At 39.2% G+C, this 22793-nt stretch overlaps 1 protein-coding gene across 1 annotated transcript in view; it reads left to right on the forward strand.

Moving 5' to 3' along the window:
* Nucleotides 1-22793, forward strand: part of LOC109079051 (SET-binding protein-like) — a 54569-nt gene that overhangs the window by 9556 nt on the left and 22220 nt on the right. Inside the window, exon 2 of the mRNA XM_042724682.1 lies at nucleotides 1231-1864. Coding sequence (XP_042580616.1) covers nucleotides 1394-1864 — 471 coding nt within the window. The 5' untranslated portion in view covers nucleotides 1231-1393. The remainder of the gene's footprint in view (nucleotides 1-1230; nucleotides 1865-22793) is intronic.

Below are 22793 nucleotides of genomic sequence, written 5' to 3' on the forward strand. Positions count from 1 at the left end.
ACATAGGTATGACATGACATCCGTATGTCTGAGCCAATCAGAACGCTTTTTAGAATTATTTTTAGATGGATTTTGTCAGCCATGGTTTGTTTGAGTTATATAATTGATATGCTGAATGACGGTACCCTGAAAAAATTATTCTGCTAAATTCATACAATATACAACATGATGCTATGTGTGTGCTGCGGAGGTGTTATGTTCAACCCTAATTGGGCTTTTCCAGGTCTGTGGTCACTCAGGTTGTGGTCTGTTTGATGTCTGGAAAGTGTTTATCACTGGGCCAGAGGCCTCATTTGTTGACTTTCACACCGTGACTAGGCTTACTCAACTGACCACTAAAGCAAATGAGCTGGTCAGCAATGTAATTATGGTGTCAGGGAGTTTGCCTGGAGCCAGCGGTACAACTGTTTCGGTTGAAGACTGTGTGCGTAAACCCCAATGCTGATTAATTGGAGCTTTAACAAAGACACATTTGTCTTGTTCATTAATTCACCTTGCCCACTTAAATAGGAATTACGGTACTGAGGGAGTGTTTAATCGCCATACACTGGTCTTATGTACGTGTAAGTGTTTAAAAATTATATTTAAATCAATCAGTAAGCCATAAATTATTTTCATATAATGGCCAATAACTGATAAATGGAGATTAAGTAAAATTCTGTACTGTTGTGTCTAAATAAATTTCAAATAAAAACTAAAATCAGTGGTTTTAATGCGAATTTAGCCATTGATATTCAAAATTAATATTCTTTTTTTAGATTTGTTAAAGATTAAGATAAAAAAAGTTTTATTTAAAGAGAATAAATCTAATAACATATCTAATAACAGCTGATATCTGACATTGTATCGGTAAATCTATTATTAAAACTAAGTAAAAAGACATTTAGTATTGTGTAATACACAGCTGTGTTTACATCCCTGGACCAATGAGATTTGTCTCGGGGTGTGGCTACACAACACAATGTAATAGAAATAGAAACCAAGTGCTACCAAAACATTTTGTAACTCATTGCTTGTTGCGGCTGGTTAGGATGACAAAAACTCAGATTAATCTTAAAAGAAATGAGCTTTATTGTGTCATGTCTGGTTAGAAAAGATGTAAGAGATTGTGATGTGGTTAAAAGGCTTTTTCATGTCTTTTTCACGTAGGCTTTGGCGTGTCTGGACATGTACGCATGTGTTTATAGTTTTAATTAACTAATAAATTGTTCTTTTTGACTCTACTTTCAGTTTCACCTGGGAAAAACTCCACCTTAACGAGATTTATAAGATTTCGGGAGCAGTAGAGGCAAAAATCATCACATTCCTCTGATTAAACTCAATCACCTGGACCAGTGTCCCTCTGCCCTTTTTTGGGTCCCTCTGCTTCCTGATTCTTGGACGAAGCTTCAAAATGGAGCAAAGAGACCTTACTCGGTTGGCCCGGCCCAAAGGAAACGAGGAGTTCTTCTCCACTGTTACCACCATCAACAGAGCAGATCTCAGTGAGGTGGGTCTCCTCGCCAGTCCCATCAAGAGCCTCCCTTTACCTGGAGAGAAACAGGACCATGAAGAGGACGAAGACCTCGGTCTGGGGAAGGACATCGATGTCACTTCTAATGCGGACAGTGAGAGATGGGGGCAGGGAGATGGGCTGGAGGAGCAGGAATTCTCCATCAAGGAGGCCAGTTTCTCTGAAGGCAGCCTGAAACTGAAGATACAAACGACCAAGCGGGCCAAGAAGCCTCCTAAGAATCTAGAGAACTACATCTGTCCTCCTGAGATCCGCATCACCATCAAGCACCCAGGAGAGCAGAAGACCGCCAAGCATGCCAGGAGTGTCAGGGGAGGGAAGGAGGAAGATAAAGGACCCCCCAGAAAAAGGGTTAGTGTCACTTTCCAGTGTTTAGAGTGCTTTTATTTTCTTGTGTCATGTGATCACTCTGTTGTGTTGATGTCATATGGTATCACGGGTATAGACAGTATGGACTTTAGTCAGAATAGATGCCATGTTGAATTTGACGGCAGTTATATTCCATAGGCAGCTGATCAAATACTGAAAGTATCTTTCCTATGGAAGCGCCTTTTATTTTTTTTTTTGCTGGAACAAAATATAATTTTTTTGAATTTAACATGTGATTTTGTGTATTAATATGAATTTGAATGTTATGTACATACGAAACATTTTTTGAACAAATTTTTTTTGTGCTACAGATTGATCCTTTCATTCACAAAATTAGTCGTTGTTTTAATATATATATTCAGAAAAAAGTCAGTATTGTTATACGTAAACTTGGATTTTCAAGAAATAAGGTAAGCATTGTGTGTAAAAAACTCGCAATTCTAGTAAAGATAGTCTGAATTGCGAGTTTTAAAAATTGTGAGAGAAAATTACACAATTGCCTTTTTTTATTCAGTGACAGAAACTGTACTTTGGTACTTTCCACACATTTCTGGTGGACAATTTTTTTTATTTTTTTGGAAAGAATAGGAAAAATAGATGCAACCTAAGCGATTATGACAAGAGAAGAACAAATTTCTATATAAATCTTTGGCTAGTTGAAATGTAAATGTTTTGAGATGCATGTCTTTGAACGGATTGTAGTTCTGTCCCTCACAGCCTCCTTTGTGTCAATATGGCATCTGACTAAGGACGTTAATATGACCACTTGGACAAGTATTTTTGTACATTTTATCATGTCAATTATAGCTTTCCAGCTCATGTTCTCAATTTTTTTTGAAGTGCTTTTTCTTTAAAAGAAATCATGTTTATGCTGAGCTTAGATGACACAATTGCTTTTTCTGGGCTGTCAGCTTTTTGGCTGCTCGTCGAATGAAGTGTGTCCAGTTTGTGCCATTGAGTAACGTAACAGCTAGTCATTAACCTTTTGTGGCATTTAGACTCAGCGAGTTCATTGACTTGCATGTGGTCCAGATATCTTACTCAGTGTAAAGGGCCTTTTTTGAAAATGTCAGATGACACACAATTTTTGATTTGGGATAACAGAATGGTACGAGCAGAATGTTTTTCTTCATGTTCATTGCTGTTTTTTGAAGTCTCTTGGAGTACCATGTAAATGCAAGGGATGTGCCAAACGACTGTTTTTGAAATCAAGAAGTTCCTAGGTCACAAGGTAGACCAGTATAATTAGGCTGGTTCTGAGGTCATCTTATCCTGATCAGGTGCATTTCACAATGTTTCAGAAAGAAGCACAACGTGATAGGTCTCAAGACTCATTTTAAAACTCTTAAAGGCTAGTTCACTTAATACTTAACCCTCTTGTCACTCCAGACCTGCTCTAAAGACTTTAAAGATTTGAATTCAGAATTGAAACTAAATGAAGCCATTTAACGAAGCCTGAGAGATTTCTGTCACCCCTGTTAAAAGCTTATTCCCCCAAAATGCTTCAGACGTTTTAAAATGTTCTTAAAGAAATCCATGTTAATAGATCTTTTTTTTTTCGCCAGGCTTTCTGAAGAGACACGGTCGGTAACAAACATTTAATTTAGGCCTTTATTCACATATAAACATTGACCGCACATAGATAGAGTGCATCAAATATGGTAAACAGAAGCTCAAATGTGCTTGCTGGACATGCGAGAACCAATCATCAGGTTTGTTCTCTCAATTACAGTTGAGCTCCTCTTCAGATCACTTGGATTAAACAGCTTGATTTCTTTTTACAATCTATTTATGAACTTTTTAAAGTGTGAAAGGCTTCTCTATAAAAACATCTTTTTCATTAAAAATATCTTTGTGTTTCGAAAATTGACATACAACAAAAGTCTTATGGATTTGGAATAACATTACAGTATTTTCATTTTTGGATGAACTGTCCCTTTAATGCAACATTTTGAAAACACAACAGAGTGAGATGCTCTAAAACAGCATTGCATTGCGTAGTTTGTCTGTTTGCTGAGAATGACTGTAGTGCTTGAATTGAGAAACACAACTTTTCAGACAATGCAGTTCATAGTATGTTGTCAGTTTGTGAATTAAAAATTAAAACATCCAAAAATACCAAAGCCAGGACAACCGATTTATCCTTAGTAAAGAACACAGTACATGAAAATGGTAATCATCCAGTACCATGGTATTTACTATTTGATACCATCGGTGTACTGTGATGCTATTACAGTTGGCTTTTTTTGCAAAAGGAGCTGCAGAGGATTGTGCCAAATTGAGTAAGTTCATGAAAATGTGAGACGCTAAAATGGCTCCTTTAAGTAAACACTTTCAGCTCACCGCAGCGTGCTCCATTAAGTTTTCAAAAAAGATATGTTGCATTTTTCCCGTCCTCACAAAAGAATGAAGGATTGTGGGAGAGAATGGGAGGAGAGGCTGGTGATCCCGCAGCCAGAGTCTGTAATTTGACCATAATTAGGGAGAAAAATCTGTGCTTACTGAATCAGAGAAGGAACTGCCAGCATCAGCATCTTTCAGCAAACGCACCGCAGGCTCAAATTGATCGCGTTTGGTGTGGAATCTCTGGCGTTGAAACGCTCTGATATCTTTTCATCTTTACAGTAATCTCTTAGGGTATGAATTATTTGTACTGTAATGGAAGGCCAGCTCCTGCTGTTTCGTGTGATGTGCATTTAAAAGCCCATCCACGTCTGCCAAACGCATTTGACTTGATCCCAACAATTGAGGGTTTGATTATCGGCCTTGAATTTTGTATGTGGCTGCATGTTATCTGATTTCCCCAGGGATTTCTCTTTGCCTGGGGAGGAAGGACAATGTTGCCACGGAGCCAAAGCCAAGGGTCTCAAATTTCTCTTATTTTCAGGCTGGGAAACTTAGCCCTCGTCCACCCCACAGAGATGAAATTTTCTAAAGCGGCAGATACACGCAGTGGAGAGGGTGATGGAGAAATCAATGGAAAACTGAGAAAGGCTCAAAGAGCAACAGGGAACTGAGGTGGGAAGCCTGGAGTGCAGCTGTCTCTTTCTGGCGATCTCCACATTGACCACAAACAGAGGGTCAAAAAGGGCAGAAAGAAGAACAGAAGAGGTGGCCGCACGCCACCCTCTAAAGTGTAGCCGTGTCTATAGAAAACAGCTCCGAAAAGCCAAAGAAAAGCAATCGCCCATCCCCCAAATACACACTACAGATGGAATCCCATTCACTTTGAGAAGGGACAGTGCCACAAACTCCTCATTTAGAGCCACCAAATCCCATTCTGTCCTTGCTGTTTGGAGCTTAGGCGTCAAGCCCAGCACCTCTTCTCATCTCTCGCTTACAAGCAGCGTGGGGTCAGGGGTTAGTGCGTAATTGAAACCGGCCCGTACACACTGAGAATAGGGGCTTACATCAGCCCTCTCGGACTGCGACAGCTGCTCGCTGCGTCTTCCATTCGTGGCACGGCCTTTTTTCCTCCTGCTAATGTAATCAGAATGCCAGGGCAATGGATGTTTAGACAAGCCGGGCACTCTGATGAATTAACTCCAGCTCCTCGTCTGGATTAGACCTCCTCTTCCACTCACTCCACTTGATGACCTGTTTTGCACTTTAAGTGTTGTCGTGGGCTGTGCTGCTGGAAAATTAGTTTAATGCAGCATAAGTTTTCTGCACCCACACAAAAGTGTGACCACGCAGCCAGAAATAGATCGCAGCCTTCTCGCTGGCTTTGTAAAAGCACAGAGTCTGGATGTGCAATTAGGCGGTCTGAATATGCAGAGGTCAGGACACGTTGTGTTTGGCATTTCCATTAGGACTTAAACGAAAGGTTTCGCAAATGGCATCTATTATTTTTTCCTTTTTACCAAACTCTGAGGAACAACATTTAGTGTGAATGCACATTTTGCAAAAATGCTGTGAACAAACTTCAAAGGCTGGTACAAATGTTTCTGGATGATAACAGTGACCGCCCCAGTATTTTCCCCATTTGTTTCTTCCACTGGGCTTTCAAAACAACCGAGTTGGTTATGTAATTCCTAGTTAATATATGTAATGCTTAATGGGAGGGGCAGTTTTGGTGTGGTTCCTGCTTCTCTGGTAACAGACTTCTCTGATTGGTGGATTCAAGTCTCTGCCCATTTTAGGATTGAGGATATTGTAGTTCTTCACAGGGAATTTGACAATTACATAAAATGTTAAAAACACACTGACTTTTGGCTTCCACAGAAGCAAATATCATCACTTGATAACCTCAGAGATCATGGTAGGTCTGTCTTGAACAGTTTTTGTTAAAAATCAATTTCTTTATGGAGATTTTTAATTATGAAACCCAACTTGTGCTACAGTATTCTAGTAGTTAGAAGTGCTTGTCCACTGAAGCCCAGTTGACTTTAAGTCTATAATGTATTTCTATCCAGTATCACCCCTGTGGTTTAACACAGTAGTGAGTTCATTGTGATGACAAGCCCGATGGAAGGTGGATCAATGCGCGAGTGTGTGCTCTCTGAGGACCAGACTGAAGCGATCTTTGCCCCCTCGCTGCTCCGTGTTTGATGACAACACTTTGATTGTCAGCTATTTCCACCGGAGCGGGCATGCTCATTGGTGCGTGTTCGTCAGGGGAGAGTGTGAGCAAGGCTTCTGCGACTCCAGCCCTGACTTGACGAGGGGGCCAAGAGGATCATTTTCCCTGTCAAGACGAGCTTGTGGAGCTCGCTTTCTTCGCATCTTCTCTCCTAATGGTTCGTATTTAGTAGTTTGCTCGAAGAAAACACATCCGTAATCAGGTTGAAGAATGACTTCCTCCCCGAGCGACGATAGTGGAGGGGATAAGAGGTTTAAAAATGGTGGATTGTGTAGCAGGGTAAATGCAGCTTTTGTGTAGTAATGATTGGGGAGTCTGGCAGGGAGCAGATGGGCTAGCTCTCGGTCTCATTGTGTCTGGCTCTTTCTTTTTTTCATTTTGGCTGAACTAATATGGCAGATGGTGGCAAAGAGGAAAGGCCAACAAGTGAGCTGGGGCATATGGGGAGCCTGGTTAAAATGGGACCCTACTGTGGCGGGGGATGGGCGGGAGATGTGTGTTACAATAGCAGGTAATTAAGGGAAGGACTTGACTTCACCGCTAAGCCTTTGTGCGTGGCAAAATATTTTTCAGGGGACCTGCCGTCAGCATCAGACAACACTGCTGTACGTCAAATTATTACACTGATTTCACTCAATCAGCGTGATTATTTTTTCAGTGTTCACATCTTTGTTTGGGTCTTCATTAGTTTCTACAGTCTTTTGGATAATAGCCCATTCATTGTCACAAAATTTTGACAGCCCATTCACGATATATTTGTACATTCGTTAATCTGTTTGTCTTTTGTGTGGACTATTATGGTGTCTGGACGTCCAGCAATCGGCCTGTTAATTCTGACATTACATGTCACAATTTCCGGGTCCAAATGTTCTTTCACATGCAAAAAGCAAACAAGCGGTGCAAATATACACTCGCTCTGTGCTGTAACACCCATGAAAAAACCTTTGAAAATCCTTTATCTTCAAACTGAAATCTCAGATGGCCAGACAGTGATTCATCTCTCATGAATGGTTAAAATATTGGTGTCTGGACACTGTGAGCTTAGAGACTGCAATGCACACTGCAAGTTTTTAAAAGCTTAGCTTAAATGTAAATAAATAGTTATTAGAAATGGCTTTGGAGATGGTATTTTCATATGGAGATAGATTTGATGCATAAATCCAAATACATAGATTATGATCCACGCATTTGTGGATTGCTCTCTGTACATTTGTGAATGGATTTCTGTGCATTTGTGGATCGCTGCATGCATTTGTGGATTTTGAAACATTTTCTACATGCTACGATGTGTCAGCGAAATGTGACTGGCTTGAGGTGGTGGTGGTTGAAGTCCACACACTAGAAAAGTTTCAAAAGCCACAAATGCATGCAGCGATCCACAAATGTATGTGACGTGATTCACAAATGAATGCCAGGCAAAGTTGTCTTCGTAGAATAAAAATAAATTTGTGAATGTTTTCTGTTTACAAATCTCATTTTATTTATTTGTGATTTTTTGTTTTTTTTATTGACGTTTTTGTATAACTCATAGGTTTATTTCTATTTTGCTTGTCAATATGTTTAATTTTTTTCATCTCTTTACATTTATTTGTGGCTCATAATCTGTTTATGTGGAATTATGCAACAAATCTATCTTCATATTCTCCACTGAAGCGAGTAGACATTTGGACCTGAAAACGGTGTGTGTGTGTGTGTGTGTGTGTGCATGCATATACGTGTGTGTTAGACCTATATTAAACTCTGGGTTAAACCTCCGTGTGAGTTCCTCTCACTCTGTTGTCAATATGTATCATTTCAGCACCTCAACTTCATCACACACACACACACACACACGCACACACACACACACACACACACACACACACACACACACACACACACACACACACACACACACACACACACACACACACACACGCACACACACACACACACACACACACAGCCTCATCACTCAGGGTTACAGCCCATCAACTCTGTGTCTGTGTACACAAGCTAGCGCTCATCCACCCGCCAAGTCTGGCCTTCATTCCCAAATGCATAGCTCACTCCAGTGATCTACTGCCATGGACCAGTCCAACTGACATATGTATCATATTTTCTTTTGGCCTGTGTGTCCAAACCATAGTTGCCAGTGATGTAGAGTCAACAGTAATCACATCAAGAGAAATATAGACTCACATAAACTGGCTCGTTGTTTGGTTTTCCTTGGTTTACTGCCAGCGTCACCTTCTTTCAGCTACACGTTTGTCTATCTCATCATCGGCGCGAGTTGAATTCAGGTTTAAATCCATTTAAGTATCTGTGAGGTGTGATAAGGAAGCCTCTTTTAAGAGTGTCCAAACCATGGCCCTCCTGTTGGCTGCTGGTTTTTATGTACTAATGGCATTGGCCACTCTCTTATCTTTCTGTCACACAAGCCCTGCTCCAAAAGCTTCATTACCCAGCACCCATGGAGTCATCCTTTAATACGAGACCATAATCATTAGGAGCCGGTCCAGTGTATTCACCGGAAAATTAATTCGGCATCTCTCGCAGAAGTCGATAGGTGACTCCCTCTGCCTCTTGATGTGAGGTATTTATAACAAGCTGTTTGTCATTGGGGGAGTGTTGATGGTGACCGGCGAGGAAATTGTGGGTAGTTGAGCAGTCAAATAAAAGTGACCTCTGTGTGTAGAAGACTGTCAGAACTAGAAAAAAGTCCCTGAGTGTGGTTTTACTTCCTTTATTTAGCCTTCATCTCAGGGACTGTCTAATCGGTGTGAATTTGAGTGGGATGCAGCTGTATTGATAAGTTTATTATTTTTTAGACAAGTCTATATATCTTTAAAAACCAATAACCTGTGTAACTGACAAGTCTACCTTAATATTTATTTATTCATTTTTTTTTTATTGGATTGTTTTGTATGTTTAAAAGAAAAGAAAATAACAATAAAAATGTTTAAAAAAAACCAAAAACCTACAGCTGATAAATTTTTGATTAAAAGGTATTATTACCTTAATTGATTGAATCAGATTAATCACAGTGAATTGTATATTCATGATTTACTTATGTAGATGAATCGAAAATATTATAGTGGCAAATGTGTAAGGCACTGAATTGGCAAAATAGTGTAAATATTGTTAACATATCATTGAGCATAAGCTGTTCGCTGGCCTACATAATACAGAAATCCATTGTTCAAATGATTTTGTCAATCTGTTTTCTTAAAAAATGTAATATTGGCCTATTTTTCAGCCTATTTTTTGTTGCTTTGTGTACATTTTTGATCATTACATCACTTCTCACCATTTTCTTGGTGTCTCGCACCTTGAACAATGCATTTGTATGATTCTGTTCTGTTGCGCTCTGCCCAGCTGTTGAAATGACCCAATCATTGAAAAACAAAGTGTTTGCTGTGAGTTAAGCTGTGGTCTCCTTTACCTGTTGTTCTGCAAATTTCAACAGGCAAAATCCAGTCATTTCAGTTGAGGTTGTTTGGTAATTTTGTGTGCAGGCAAAAGATTTCCTTGCACACAGTTCACATTTGGTTCAGTTGGTCTTGCTTATTTACTTCTTTGACCCTCAGAAAGCTGCTTATGCTTCATACACTATTGACAATAGACAACGAACCATTTTCCCCTTTAAATTTCATTAGTGTTACCACGCCTTTTCATTTTGGTAGGTTTGTGACTTCTCACTGTGGTGGTTTGTTCCCAGGTGAAACTATGCGAGATTACTCTTCTCAGCAGCTGTTTGCAAGTGGTCTCTGTCTTTGTTTTTTGGGCCACTGGGCTGCAAGGGCTGTTTAATTTTTTTTTCTTTGTATAGGTGTGGAGGTTGGGTTTGGGCTCAGTCTCTATGATTTACTGCAGCCGAAAGACCAGCTGCCCCTCTGTGTCTGTTCAGACTAACCCTCCTCCTCCTCCTTAGTCAGCTCAGGCACTCTGCCATTGCATGTGTTCATCCCAGACCCGGGGAAGTTGACATTGCTACCGGTCTCTAATAAAACTCTAATCAACTTCAGAACCGCTGCTTAAACTAATGACATTCTTGTATAAGGAGTGTGGTTTTGTATGGATATCTGTGTCTTTAACAAGACGTAGATTTAGATTTCAGTAGATCGCCAAATTTTTACCTGGGGTGAACTGTTGGGACGGTAGGCCGCTCTGGGGGATGGTTTGAGTGTGTGCGAGGGGGAGAGACCAATTTCAGCCTGGTGCAAATGATTTGACAGCATGAATCAGCCAGCAGCCTTGTACGGAAATGAAATTAGGGGCCCATTTAGCCAACAAAGCTACGCAAATTTGGACAAGCACCAAACAGAACTTTTACTTGTGGAATTAAACTGAGCATCTACAAAATGGTCTGAACAGACATGAGTTGAGTCTACTTAAGAACCCAAAGAGATTGTTGCATGATTTATTTATTTTTTTCTCTCTCTAAACCAGTTCAGGTATTGCCGCGATCGGACCCATTGTCACAATTGGATCCATCTGTGATTAGGGCTGTGATTGTCGCCGTGACAACCGTGTATACTTCCACCGGCAGTAGTGCATGTGACGTCACTCACTCTATAACAAGCATAATACAAAGTTTTGTATGCAAGTGTAATAACACTAATAGTTGCAAATTGTTGTATTTAGAAACGTTTATTTAGACACTTCACAAATGACCTCAAACGCTATACACAGCGTTTCCTTTCGATTGGCAGGTTTGAGCGCAGGAAAATACAGTTTATTCTGCATTCAGCAAATTGATTTTGTGTTGGTCGATGGACCTTGTTGGGAAACCAAATACAACATCGCCGATCTGGAGCCATCTCCATTCATGTCACCCATCCACGTTTGTACAAGTGTCTTCAAGTTCCGGTGATCGCAAACCCGGCCGGTCAGTTTTGGTAGGCTTTCTCTAAACTTGCCAAATACAAACGAGACAGCAATAAATTAAAGATGTTAACAAGAAATGTGGGAATGATTCCTATTTCAAAGAGAGTGCATGCTGTCTTTGGGTTTGAGACTTTAGTCTTTGCAACTTTAGGGATCTTATCTATTCACGAACAGATTGTACAAGTCGGTGCTTGAAATAGGCTAAAGCTTTTTATTTCATTGATTTTTATTGATGACTGCAGTGTTAATATTTTAATTATAGGCCTCAGCTATAATTCATTGTATAATAGGCTAGACCTGTTTTAAAAGACCTATTTTTTTTACAACATGGTAATTTAGGAGTAAATAGCCCAATCTTTTGTTATCCTTGCAGTGTGTTAGTTATGCTGTAATATTGCGGGGTAAATTAATGTAATTTTAAATTAATAATAAAAATAACTTAATAATAATAATAATAATAATACACCTAATAAGAATGTAACAGGCCTACATTAATTGGAAATGCCAAATCCTCTTAATATAGCCAATAATTGATGTTTTTGATACAAGATCATCATCTTTCGACGCACCCCACGTGAGGTGGAGGATATTGCATCACAGGGCAGACAGCACATTGCCTGTTACGTCATTTGGGCTGTCTTGTTGAGCGCAGTGGCACTGAGAATGTTATATTTCACACACTTTAAGCTCTTTTATTTTCCAAATGTAATAGTCCAACGAATCGTTCGGTTTGTAATGCGTGCTGAACCGAATGCCTCGTACTGAACGGTTCAATACAAATTTGTGTATCGTTACACCTTTAGTAAGGACATCATTAAAATAGTCAATATAACATCAGTGGTACAACTGTAATTTTATGAAGCCATGAGAATACTTTTTTTGCACAAAGAAAACAAAAATAATGACTTTATTCAACTATTGCTTCTCTTCTAGGTCAGTCTCTGCCACCATTCACAACAGTACCACAACACATGCTTTGCACATATCGTTTACTCTACACACAATCACAGCAATCCTTAATGTCATTACATTATTTTTACATTTCAAAGTTATCCTTTTTCATTTATAATGAAATGTTAATGTCAAAGTTACCCTTTTTTTTTTACCAATGGGTTCAGATTTTAGGTTATTTTAAATGGCTTGAACAAGATACAGCTTTTTATCTAGCTTTTGATTACAAAAGAATTCCACAACACATAGGTGGAGAACAATCTTTTAACTGACATGCATAACCTGGGAATAATTCTGTCAGGTGTACACAATAATGCAGACACACCACGTTAACATGCACGTCATGTATGTCTTATTGGCTACACTAGGTTCAATTTGAAAATGCATCTTTGCATTATGTGAGTAGTAGAATGCTGTGGCAGTACTGAAACCCTTGCAATCATACTAGTAAAGCTTGGTTGACTCTGAAACACAGATGCAGGTCAGGGTTTAGACAACTGGAATCTCCCCCCTGGTGAGACCTTTACATTTTGGTTGGTGGTTTCTATAAACAGACTGTTGCCAGCCACATCTAATCCATGAGTATTTCTGTTACGAGCGCTATGCCTCGCATACACACAAAGAATATCATTTTCCCATGTCTGTATGTGGTAGTGTGTTTCAAGGCCTCTCATGGCACGCTCACAATCCCTCTGTTGTGCATATGCCAGTGCTGTGGGCGGACTGTATACACATCTTCTCCTTAAAACATTAGCAAGCCTTTCCTTTCACTGCAGTATCATCAGTACGCTTGTTGCTTAACTTTGATGTCAGTATGTTGGTAATGTGGTCATTCAGATTGTTACACACTCTGAAATGTTTTATTCCTTTTGGTCAGTGGCTTTTAACTAGTCACCTGTCTATTATGATGGCTTGTGGAAAACACGGAAAATGCAACTAATCAATATTGATAGGTTGTGTGACATGAATTCCCTCGAAAATTAATTATAATTAACAAACTATGAGAGGTAAAAGAAATTATGACCCAGACAACCCTAAATATGGGTTCTGTTGTATTGAGTATAAACATGGTTTGTGCTGACCATGGTATGTTTTGTGTATTGAATTATTTGTGCATGAACCCATTTTGTGCTGTAAATAATTTTGGTACTTTGTTAAATCACCACTTGATGTTTAATGTACAATTTGAGTCCTGAAGCAAAACCAGTTGAGAACTACTGCTGTAGATCATTCAGAGCTACAATCACACCCACTGTCACTTGTACTTTCACAAGCCTTGTAAATTAGGTCAATCCCTTTCTGTTGGGCTCTAGACTCTGATTGATTGGAAATTGAATTCTGTGATAGGAGGGTGACAGACATGACCTCTGAACTCTATGAAATTGTAGCCTGTACACCTCAGCACCTCACCACATGAATGTTTTAGGATAAGCAGAGCTCTGAAACTGAAGTTTAATTGAATTAACTGAAGTATGTCAGATAACTAATTGAAGGCCTGAGTTTAGGGCTGCTCGATAAATCACAATGAAAACACAAACACAATCAAAAGCTGCGATTGTCATGGCCATCTTGTCAGTGAAGCACGGTTCTGTAATCAGTGGTAAATCTCCATCCAAGGGCCAGAAGGCGCTCTCACGTGGAAACTCCAGAAAATCCCTGTAGCGGTTGCTGAATAAACAGAAGATTTAAATGCTTTCAATGACTCAGCATGACTAATAAACACAGGACTACAACAACATGTTATTTATTGGATTTCTTATTATAATTATTATTATAATTTTCATTATAATAAAGTATATAATAATGATATGCTAATCGACATAGCCTTTATCAGTGCTTAGAATACTATGAAATTTGTTGCATGCCTTATTCTGTGTAAGAAGCCACATCATCTCACAGAAGGATTTATTTCAAACACTCGACTGACGTTATGAAGTGATTTTGGAATAAAAACGTTATTAAATATGGTATTTTCACGTGCTTTCAGATGGAGCAGCATTTACTACACAGAGCCATAGTTCACTAAGAAGCTACGCAAACAGCTTTCATTATCGCAAACGTTTTCTTTGATTTCATAATCGCACAATCATATCGTATATAAGAGAAGAAATCTTTGAATTAAGTTATTTTTGTTTTATTTGCACACAAAAGGTATTCTCATAGCTTCATGAAATTAAGCTTGAACCACTGATGTCACATGGACTACAATATTTTAACAATGTCCTTACTACCTTTCTGGGCCTTGAATGTGGTAGTTTCATTGCTGTCTATGGACGGTCAGAAAGCTCTCGGATTTCATCAAAAATATCATAAGAGGTCTTACAGATTTGGAACGACATGAGAGTGAGAAATTAATGACGGATTTTCATTTTTGGGTGAACTATCCCTTTTAAATGTTTTTTTTTTTAAATGGAACTATGGATGGCAACAAAAAAACATTATAAGCACATTAAAAACACAGCAAGTATAAATATTCAGAAGTGTCAAACATTTTGAGTTTAAGAACAGTGTTTTTCTCATCATATGGCTTCAGAAGACTTGGAACACAGTGCAGAATAGAAGTTGTTCTATTCTACAGAAGAAAGTCATATGAGTTTTGAAGAATTCATTTTTGGCCAGAACTGTCCCTTTTAAGGAATAAAAAGTGAAGTGAAGGACATCAAAGTGCTCATCCTGGACTGAACTGTTCCTTTATTCCTGTACTAATAGAGCATGAGGGTTACAAGTAGCCTACTCTAGATCAGCAGTGTTTATTATCACTGCTCCGTGGAACAAAAAAGCCTGTTTAGCCACAGTTTCCGTTAATATTGCCCAGATGTCAAATTACAGTTTTGGGACCTGAGAAATTCCCAAGGAATGTGGGAGGGCACAGGGTTACGGACTGTAATGTTATTGGTGTTTTCAGGAGGAGTGGATTTATTTTACACGGATCGCCACTTTTCACGCCGTCTCAATGGAGATTGTGTTCAGTAGGTGGAGCAACCGTGGATATGGCCTCCAGATTTTATATCAACAAACGAAACTTGCTGTATATCCTGTTGTATAAAGGGAAATTAACTCACAAACCCACCAATCAAAGCCTCCTGAGAGCTGTGGCTTACACATGCAATTGTGAATCTAGACTATACAAAGATTCACGGTGAACATATTGCCTGTTTATGTGCCGATTACTGCCATTAGTCGTCTATGAGTATACCCTCCCTGGCCCTGAATTTGAACCGGTGATAGCATGGCACTGAGCAAAAGGGCACTCCATCCTCCTAAAGCCACCACACTTGAGTGCTCTGTGCACACTTTTGTGTTACTCGAGACTTAAATCCCCCTTCATTGATCCTGATCCCGTCTTGAACCCTCTAATCTCCTGATGTCAGTCAGCTTATAAGGCTTCCCACATTGGACTGCGGTCTAAGAGAACTTTGCCTGAGTTTGTCATGAAGTAGCCCATTATCCCATAGTAGCCCATTGGGGTCCAAGAATAACAGGAAGTGAACTGTGCACCACCTGGATGAGAAAATGTTAGCAGTCCAACAAGACATCTACATCCTCTGCATTAAGGGCATCCAGACTGACACCAATCCAGTCGCAGGAGGTCACCAAGTCACTTTTGGTTGGTAGTTGCTGTTCTTGTTGGCTGCTATGTTAAGATGAATATCAAAAGTATGAAACTTTTGTAAACTGAAGTCAGTTGTCTTATAGTATCAATAGTACTGGGTGCTGGCTTAATTTAGTATATAAGACAGGTGGCTTATGTACTAATGCTCACAGTTGTATGTCTATGTTGTAAACAATGTCAGAAATCTCTTAAGTGGATGCTAACAGATGTGACAGAAATAGCATTAGACCTGCTGCTTTCTTTTATTAACCAAACACTAATTTCAGTTTTGGCTATACAACGTTAGTCGTTTCAATAATTTACAGTCAGATATGATCACACATTTTGACCTACAGATTTTTTTTTTTTTTTAAATTTCACTTTATTTATTCATTCATTTATTCTCTTATTTTTTTAAATGTTTGTTCTTAATTTTATTACTCAGTGTTTTCCTAAAACAGTTGTTTTTGGCTAATTGAATCTTAAAAATCTGTTTACTTAAATGTTAATTGACTTTATTAAGAAAATTCTCTAAACTACACATAATTAATTTAATTTATTAATATTTAACTTTTAAGAGTGTGTTCAGTTGCACTTTTGTCTTTTGCAGTGCTATTGAAATCATGGTACCTGCAATCTTATTGAGAATTTTGAAATTTGACTGGCATTGGTGCTAAAATTGACTGCTAATTGTGATTTTGTGAAATAACTGTATAAGGCAGCAGTTCACATGAGTGAATGATCCTTGCTTGCTGCATATGTTGCTCATGTGTTATTGTATCAACAGTGGTCTCTGTCGCTCATGTCACATCAGAACACACACTCTCATTGAAAATTAATGACTTACGATTACATTATGCTGTTGGCTGTGACACGTACTCTGTATCCATATAGACGTCTTGAGTGTCCCCTGGTGTTTGGAGGGCCCTTTTAACTCACTGCAGTGCATTTGTTTGCTCATCAGAAGTCTGAGACCTTCTCACTGCATCAGTTCTCTGTGAGTGGCTCATAGCTCAGCACACCGGCTCTCAAGATAGATCTGAAAAACAAAACCGTGTCAGTGTTCTGGGGCGTCTCATGAATGTGACTCTTAGAGTGCTAATAGCTGGGAGCCCTGCCGGTGCAACAGTTATCATTCCCAACAAGCCTTTGCTATGTTTATAAGCTCCAGTGTGAGTATAAAACCTACATACAGGTTGACTTATTTACATGTACAATCATGCAATTAGTCCTAGCCAAAAAAATGGCTTTGAAATGAATTCAGCCTTTGGAACAGGGATAGGAGTACTCCGAAATGAAATGATACAAATTACACCATATTTGCTGACATTATGAACCATTACTGCCCTGAAGAAATGTGCGAATATGATAGTAAACATTTGCAGAAGAGCATGGCGTGGGTGTCTCCTTGGTGTAACAGCGGATTGTTAATTGGGTCCCCAGTAAGAAGCTGAGTGTTTCCTGCCTATACTGATGCCTGCAGGGCAGCTGCCTTTGGTAACCACAGGTTCTCCTGTGAGAGCCTTTGATTTGGTCAATAAAATGAGCCTGGTGATTTCAGAGAGCCTCTTGTGTGGATGTTGGTTAGGATTATTGCGTCTGGTGAACGAGAATGTAGCAGTTGACTGGCTTTGTTTTTTTTTGTTCTGGGTGTTAGTACTTAATTAAACAATGCTAATGTTAGCGTAACAAGAAACAAAGAACATAAAACTTATTTGGCTAGTTATTAAGTCAATTACCTGTTTTTTTGTATAGTTTATTTGTAGACGTTTGAAGCATTAGATGATCCAGATCATTTACTCACCTTCATGTCTTTCTTCTTCACAATACAAAATGCAGCAATTTTTGAAATTCTCTTATCCTTTGTCCATCCACTGAAGTTCAGAAACTCAAACGTGTTTTTGTGACAAACAAGAACAAACCTCATTGGCTCTCGCGTGTCAAGCAAGCATGTTTTGTGTACCCTCTATGTAAGTGCATTGATTAATGTGCAACTGAATTTATACTAAATGAAATCTGTTCATATAAAGAAATAACACCTCATCACAAAAAAACTAACAAATCATTCGGTTCATATGGGTTACATTTACAATGTGTTTATAAAAATTCTGAAGTCAAAGTTTTCTTGTAATAGACTTTTATTGGAAGGACAATATTTAAAAGGACAGGTTTTTGTGTTGTCACCCTGTTGTCAGCTAGAAAGCTTTCCAAGTCATTTTAGCATGTGATTATTATCAGGCTCATTACCTTAAAAATGGTGTTTTGTTAATTGTTTCAACTTGCAACTTGCAGACTAAATGAACACTGTAAAGCTCTGTCACATCTTTCTTTGGGAGTTCGTTTTCACCTGGGAACCCAAAACTCCGTGGAGGTACGGTTGGAAATATACTGAATAAATGAGTGATATCAGGTCTTGGCGGCTGGACAGAATGGCCACGGGGGCCATGTGGCATATTGACTTTCATTAGATCTCACTCGACGTGCAATTGAGTTTGTCAGTGAAATGCGATCAGACCCATCAGCTGTCTGCTGGAGATGCTCCCTGTCCCAGCTACCGACATGCTAGCGGACCCAGATACCTTTTCACAAAGCATCTCTTCATTTCGCTTCCTCTCTTTCCCTCTTCAAGCTTAACAGACCCATAGTAATTAATTGTGCCATACGGGGTCATCTGCATCATACATTTACAGGGTTCTAATCCAACAAAATGCATCCTGGGTGAAACCCCATAAGAAACTTGTATGATCAGACATGATCCTGATGTCTTTAATCGTTCAGCCAACCCACTTACTAGTTGATAAAGAGAATGTGTACTAGTTTTGCACATCCCTAATTGTTACTGACATGCTGTGCTCTCAGTACAATATCAACCGTTGTTTTTACTTATTAGCACAGACAAATATAATGTACAGTGACAGCAATATGTCATCAAAACATGAGATGTTTTGAACTGGCCTACAAAAGCAGCCTCTGTCTCTCAAATGGTCGGGAGGGCAAATGAATACTCTCATTGAAGTACTTAATATGCAGGGTTTGTCCTCAAAGATGAACAATTACTGTGGAGGCCTGAGAAGAGCCAAAAGCATGGTGGACAAATGAAGAGAATAGTGTTTGTGTTGGGTATTTTGTTAGTGTGACACCAGGAGTGACCCTTCAGAGTATTCAGTGTCAGTCTAATTGTGAAGATAAAACAGGGAGAGCAAACCAATGCAGTGGCTCTCAAACAGCCCGGAGCCATGAAAGAGCCCCTTTATTCCACAGGCCGCGCTCCGCTCATGAGAAACTACAGCCTTGCCCGTGAACCTGGACTCATGGCGATCAAAGTATCTCACGCTAATGAGCCTTGCAGTGGTTTCCAAATCAAATCATGCCGTTTAACGTGCCCATGCACTTACGACCGGCGTGAAGATGATATTATCCCACTGGATGGATGGTAATGTTTTGCCACACACACACCGTGGGAGCTGTGGGTGAGCTGTTAACCGTAGCTTTTCACCGGGAATGGTTTGGGTGTCCTTGCAAATCCTCCAGTCTCTTGTGGGATTAGGGACACTAAACCCCCTTTCCCCCTCTCCTCTTTTCACAGGGCTGTGTCTCACTCTCTGTGGAATGCTACTTTACCGTGACCTTTCACCCACGCGCTCGATGCATTGGAAGGTGGGGGAGGCGTGCATGTGTGTGTGTTTGTGTGTGTGTCTGTGTGGGTTGGTAATGGGAAGAAGGTGGTTCGTAACGGATGTGTGCTCAGGTAAAAGTACATTAAACCAGTGTCATGTTCTCCAAATCTTTTGCGGAGCTGGAAAGGAAATGGATGTCACCGTAGAGAGAAATTTCAGTGTATGGTGGATGCTGAAATCAGTCATCTATGCACACCGTACCACAGTTTAATACAATTTTTAAATACATTTAATCAGAGTTGAGTTGAGTTTAGCCATTTCCCGGGTGAAATGAGGATTGGGTTATTTGCAACATTCCTTTCTTGGATCCAAGTAACAGCAAACAAGTAAAGATCCTGCTCATTAAACAAATGTTCCGCTGAAAATAGTCTCAGTCTCAGACAGCACACCCACAGACCGCCTACTGTCCGTTCGCTGACTGTCTGATGCTTGTTCCATACAAAACTGGCAAGAGTTGGATGAAAGTGTCAGTTCCAATCTGATAGTGATAGTGTACCTGGTTAGTGGCGTTTAGTTGTGGAAAGATTTTTTTTTTAGACAACATGAGATATTCTTGAGCAGTTTTGTGTGTTATATCTAAATCAAAATTCTGATTTAAAGGGGTAGTTTACCACTGGCAAGGTCAGCTGTAGATAAAACCTGGCTGTCTGTGCAGTAGAAAAGTGTAAAAAATCTGAAATTGGTGCTACATGACTAGTGAAAACAATGAAAATGAGCTGTGGTTTTCAACACCCATAATTCACTTTTGATTTTGGTGCCGTCCCTCTGATGATCTGACTGTCTGCGTTTTACAAAAGCCCTGAAGCTGTCTAAAGTCTCCCAGATGACACAAAATGACACGTTTTACTGTATCCAGCAGACTTCCTGACAGATACACAAGGATAACTGAGTGCATAAAAAAGAGAAATTGGCTGAAAATTAGTAAACCTATGCTTGAAAGTCTACACATATTTTTTTGTACAGCTAGTTATGAACTGACATGTTGTCAGTTGTCAGTCATAAGTGTTTTCCCATGGTCTATTATTGTGATATGAACCATGTCAGATAACCCCACCCTTAAAACAAACTGTGATTTGTTGCTTTACATTACTGACACACAGACTCTTGCAAAGTCAGGACTTCAGAATGCAATGGTCGTAAATGTGACCAAAAAAATTTTTTTTCACAAGTTAAAATCTAGTTGCCATTGGCAACAGTCTGGAAAACTTTGTGTCCATCCATATTCAAATTTGCTAGATATCATTTTATGAAATGGTTTTATTTGTGGCTTGAAAGCGTTTCCTTCACGCAGAACCATAATTTCCAATTCATGAACAAATGACTCTTTTGAACTGGTTCTTTTCACTGAGTTATGCCAAATGATTAAAAAAAACTCAATCCTCAGACTTGCTTGCAAGTTAGTTTTTGGAGTTGGACTTGCAGTGAATCGTTCACAGTTGACGCTGTGCGCTTATTTAACCGAAGTGCTTCTGAACAACCTTTTTTTAATATATATATTTAATTTTAGCAACCATTGGCTAGCAAGTCATTTTTAAGTTTATAGCCCTGACCTGACTTTACTGATCAGTCAAATGTTTAGCTTCATGAGACTAAAAAGCATCATGTTGTCAAGTCTGGCATAGTGTCATTTGTCATTACTGCTTTTCCAAGGTTATTTCCTCTCTATGTGTCAGCTAGTATTCAATCATTCTTTGGAAACATGATTATGGAATGTGATGAGCAGTTGGCGTGTGGGTCATCATTTAAAGGCACTTAAACTATGACTGTGCAGCTTTAGCATCGATCTGCTCATACGTTAATGCACTTTTGAGAAGTTAGGGTCATTGATTTTATCACTATGTGATACTTTCCCTACAGATCATTTGTACCTGCATACTGTAGATGTATTTTGTGGAGGCAGATTCGTGCTCCGATTTGCTTTGCAGTTTCTCCTCTTGTCCTGTATTCCAATGGACAGGTGCTTTTTTGGGTTTCTTTTTTTAGGTTAGATCGATATCAAGTGGAAAAACTGCTGCCTGGGAGCCAAGTGCTCATTGTCACAAAGCAGGCGTTGTTCAGTAACTCAAGGATTGAAACTAAGCAATCCTTTTTATTGGTTTAAGCTATTGTGGCCCAGTTTTCGCCATTTGTTCTGTTTGGGCTGAAGGAGTACCGCCAAGTGTTTTTTTTTTAAATTCAGTTTCGAGGCCTTACTTTTAGTATTGTTTGATTTGTCATTGAGCCCTATTGAAATGTATTACTGAACAAAGGCTTGGAAAGTAACATGTTGGAAATCTAATGCCATCCTTTCCCAGCTACTCTGTTGGTGTAGCCTATTTCTAAATTAAGACCAGTGTGATTCACGTATTTTCTGCCTTGCCAAAATGACTAGTCATTCTATCTTCATCAAAGTTACGTGCCAAAATTAAATCATGGACATTTAATTTCTAGAACAGGTGTAGAACATTTAATCAATCTAAGCATAAGTCATTGGATCTCATAAAGCAAGAATTATGTGAACACGGCAAGTGTATTAATTTCATAGCAATAGAGTGCAAAGATTGAGGGGAAAAAATAATTCAGCCAATGTTACAACCTAGGCCTGTGAAAAATGTGCCTGTGGTGACATTACTGCTATACTTCATTGTTTCTTGGGTATTCCGTGACATTTTTAAAGTGAAATGTCCAGTGAGTGGCACTAAATTGTTAATGCGTTTGAAAGTAATGTATCTGCACTAAACTTAGGTAGTGTTAACAAAAGCAGGTTTGAGATAAAATGCATTTGCTGAATCAAATGAACTCTTTTATAATGACGTATGTTTCATGAGATTTTACCTCAAATGCTCCACATTGCAAGTGCAGTGCTGTACAAGGTGAGCTATTGAGCAAGTTTACTATACAGCAGGAAAACCACACCGAGATTGCTGGTTAATGTGATGCGAACATCAATATTTTTTGATTTATAAATCATGCACTATGGTAAGTGTTTTGAGGTCATAAAAATGTTTTGTGCAAGGAACCATGTGAAAATAAGCATTTAATAATCAATAACTTCTCCAAGTAATCACCATTGTTAATTTCAGCTTGAAACTGCAGTAAGTTGTATAGCTATGCTTTTGGAGCTTACAAAAATGTAGGTGGAGTGAGCCTGGGTTGCTATTTTAATAAGCTGGCACAGTTGCTCAGAAGTAACTACCAACCTGCAATGTGATCAGAAGCAACCCTCTGGAACAGATATTCTGTCTAGAAATGGATTTCTTC

The sequence above is a fragment of the Cyprinus carpio genome, chromosome B5, assembly GCF_018340385.1.
Source record: "Cyprinus carpio isolate SPL01 chromosome B5, ASM1834038v1, whole genome shotgun sequence".
Taxonomy (NCBI): Eukaryota; Metazoa; Chordata; class Actinopteri; order Cypriniformes; family Cyprinidae; genus Cyprinus; species Cyprinus carpio.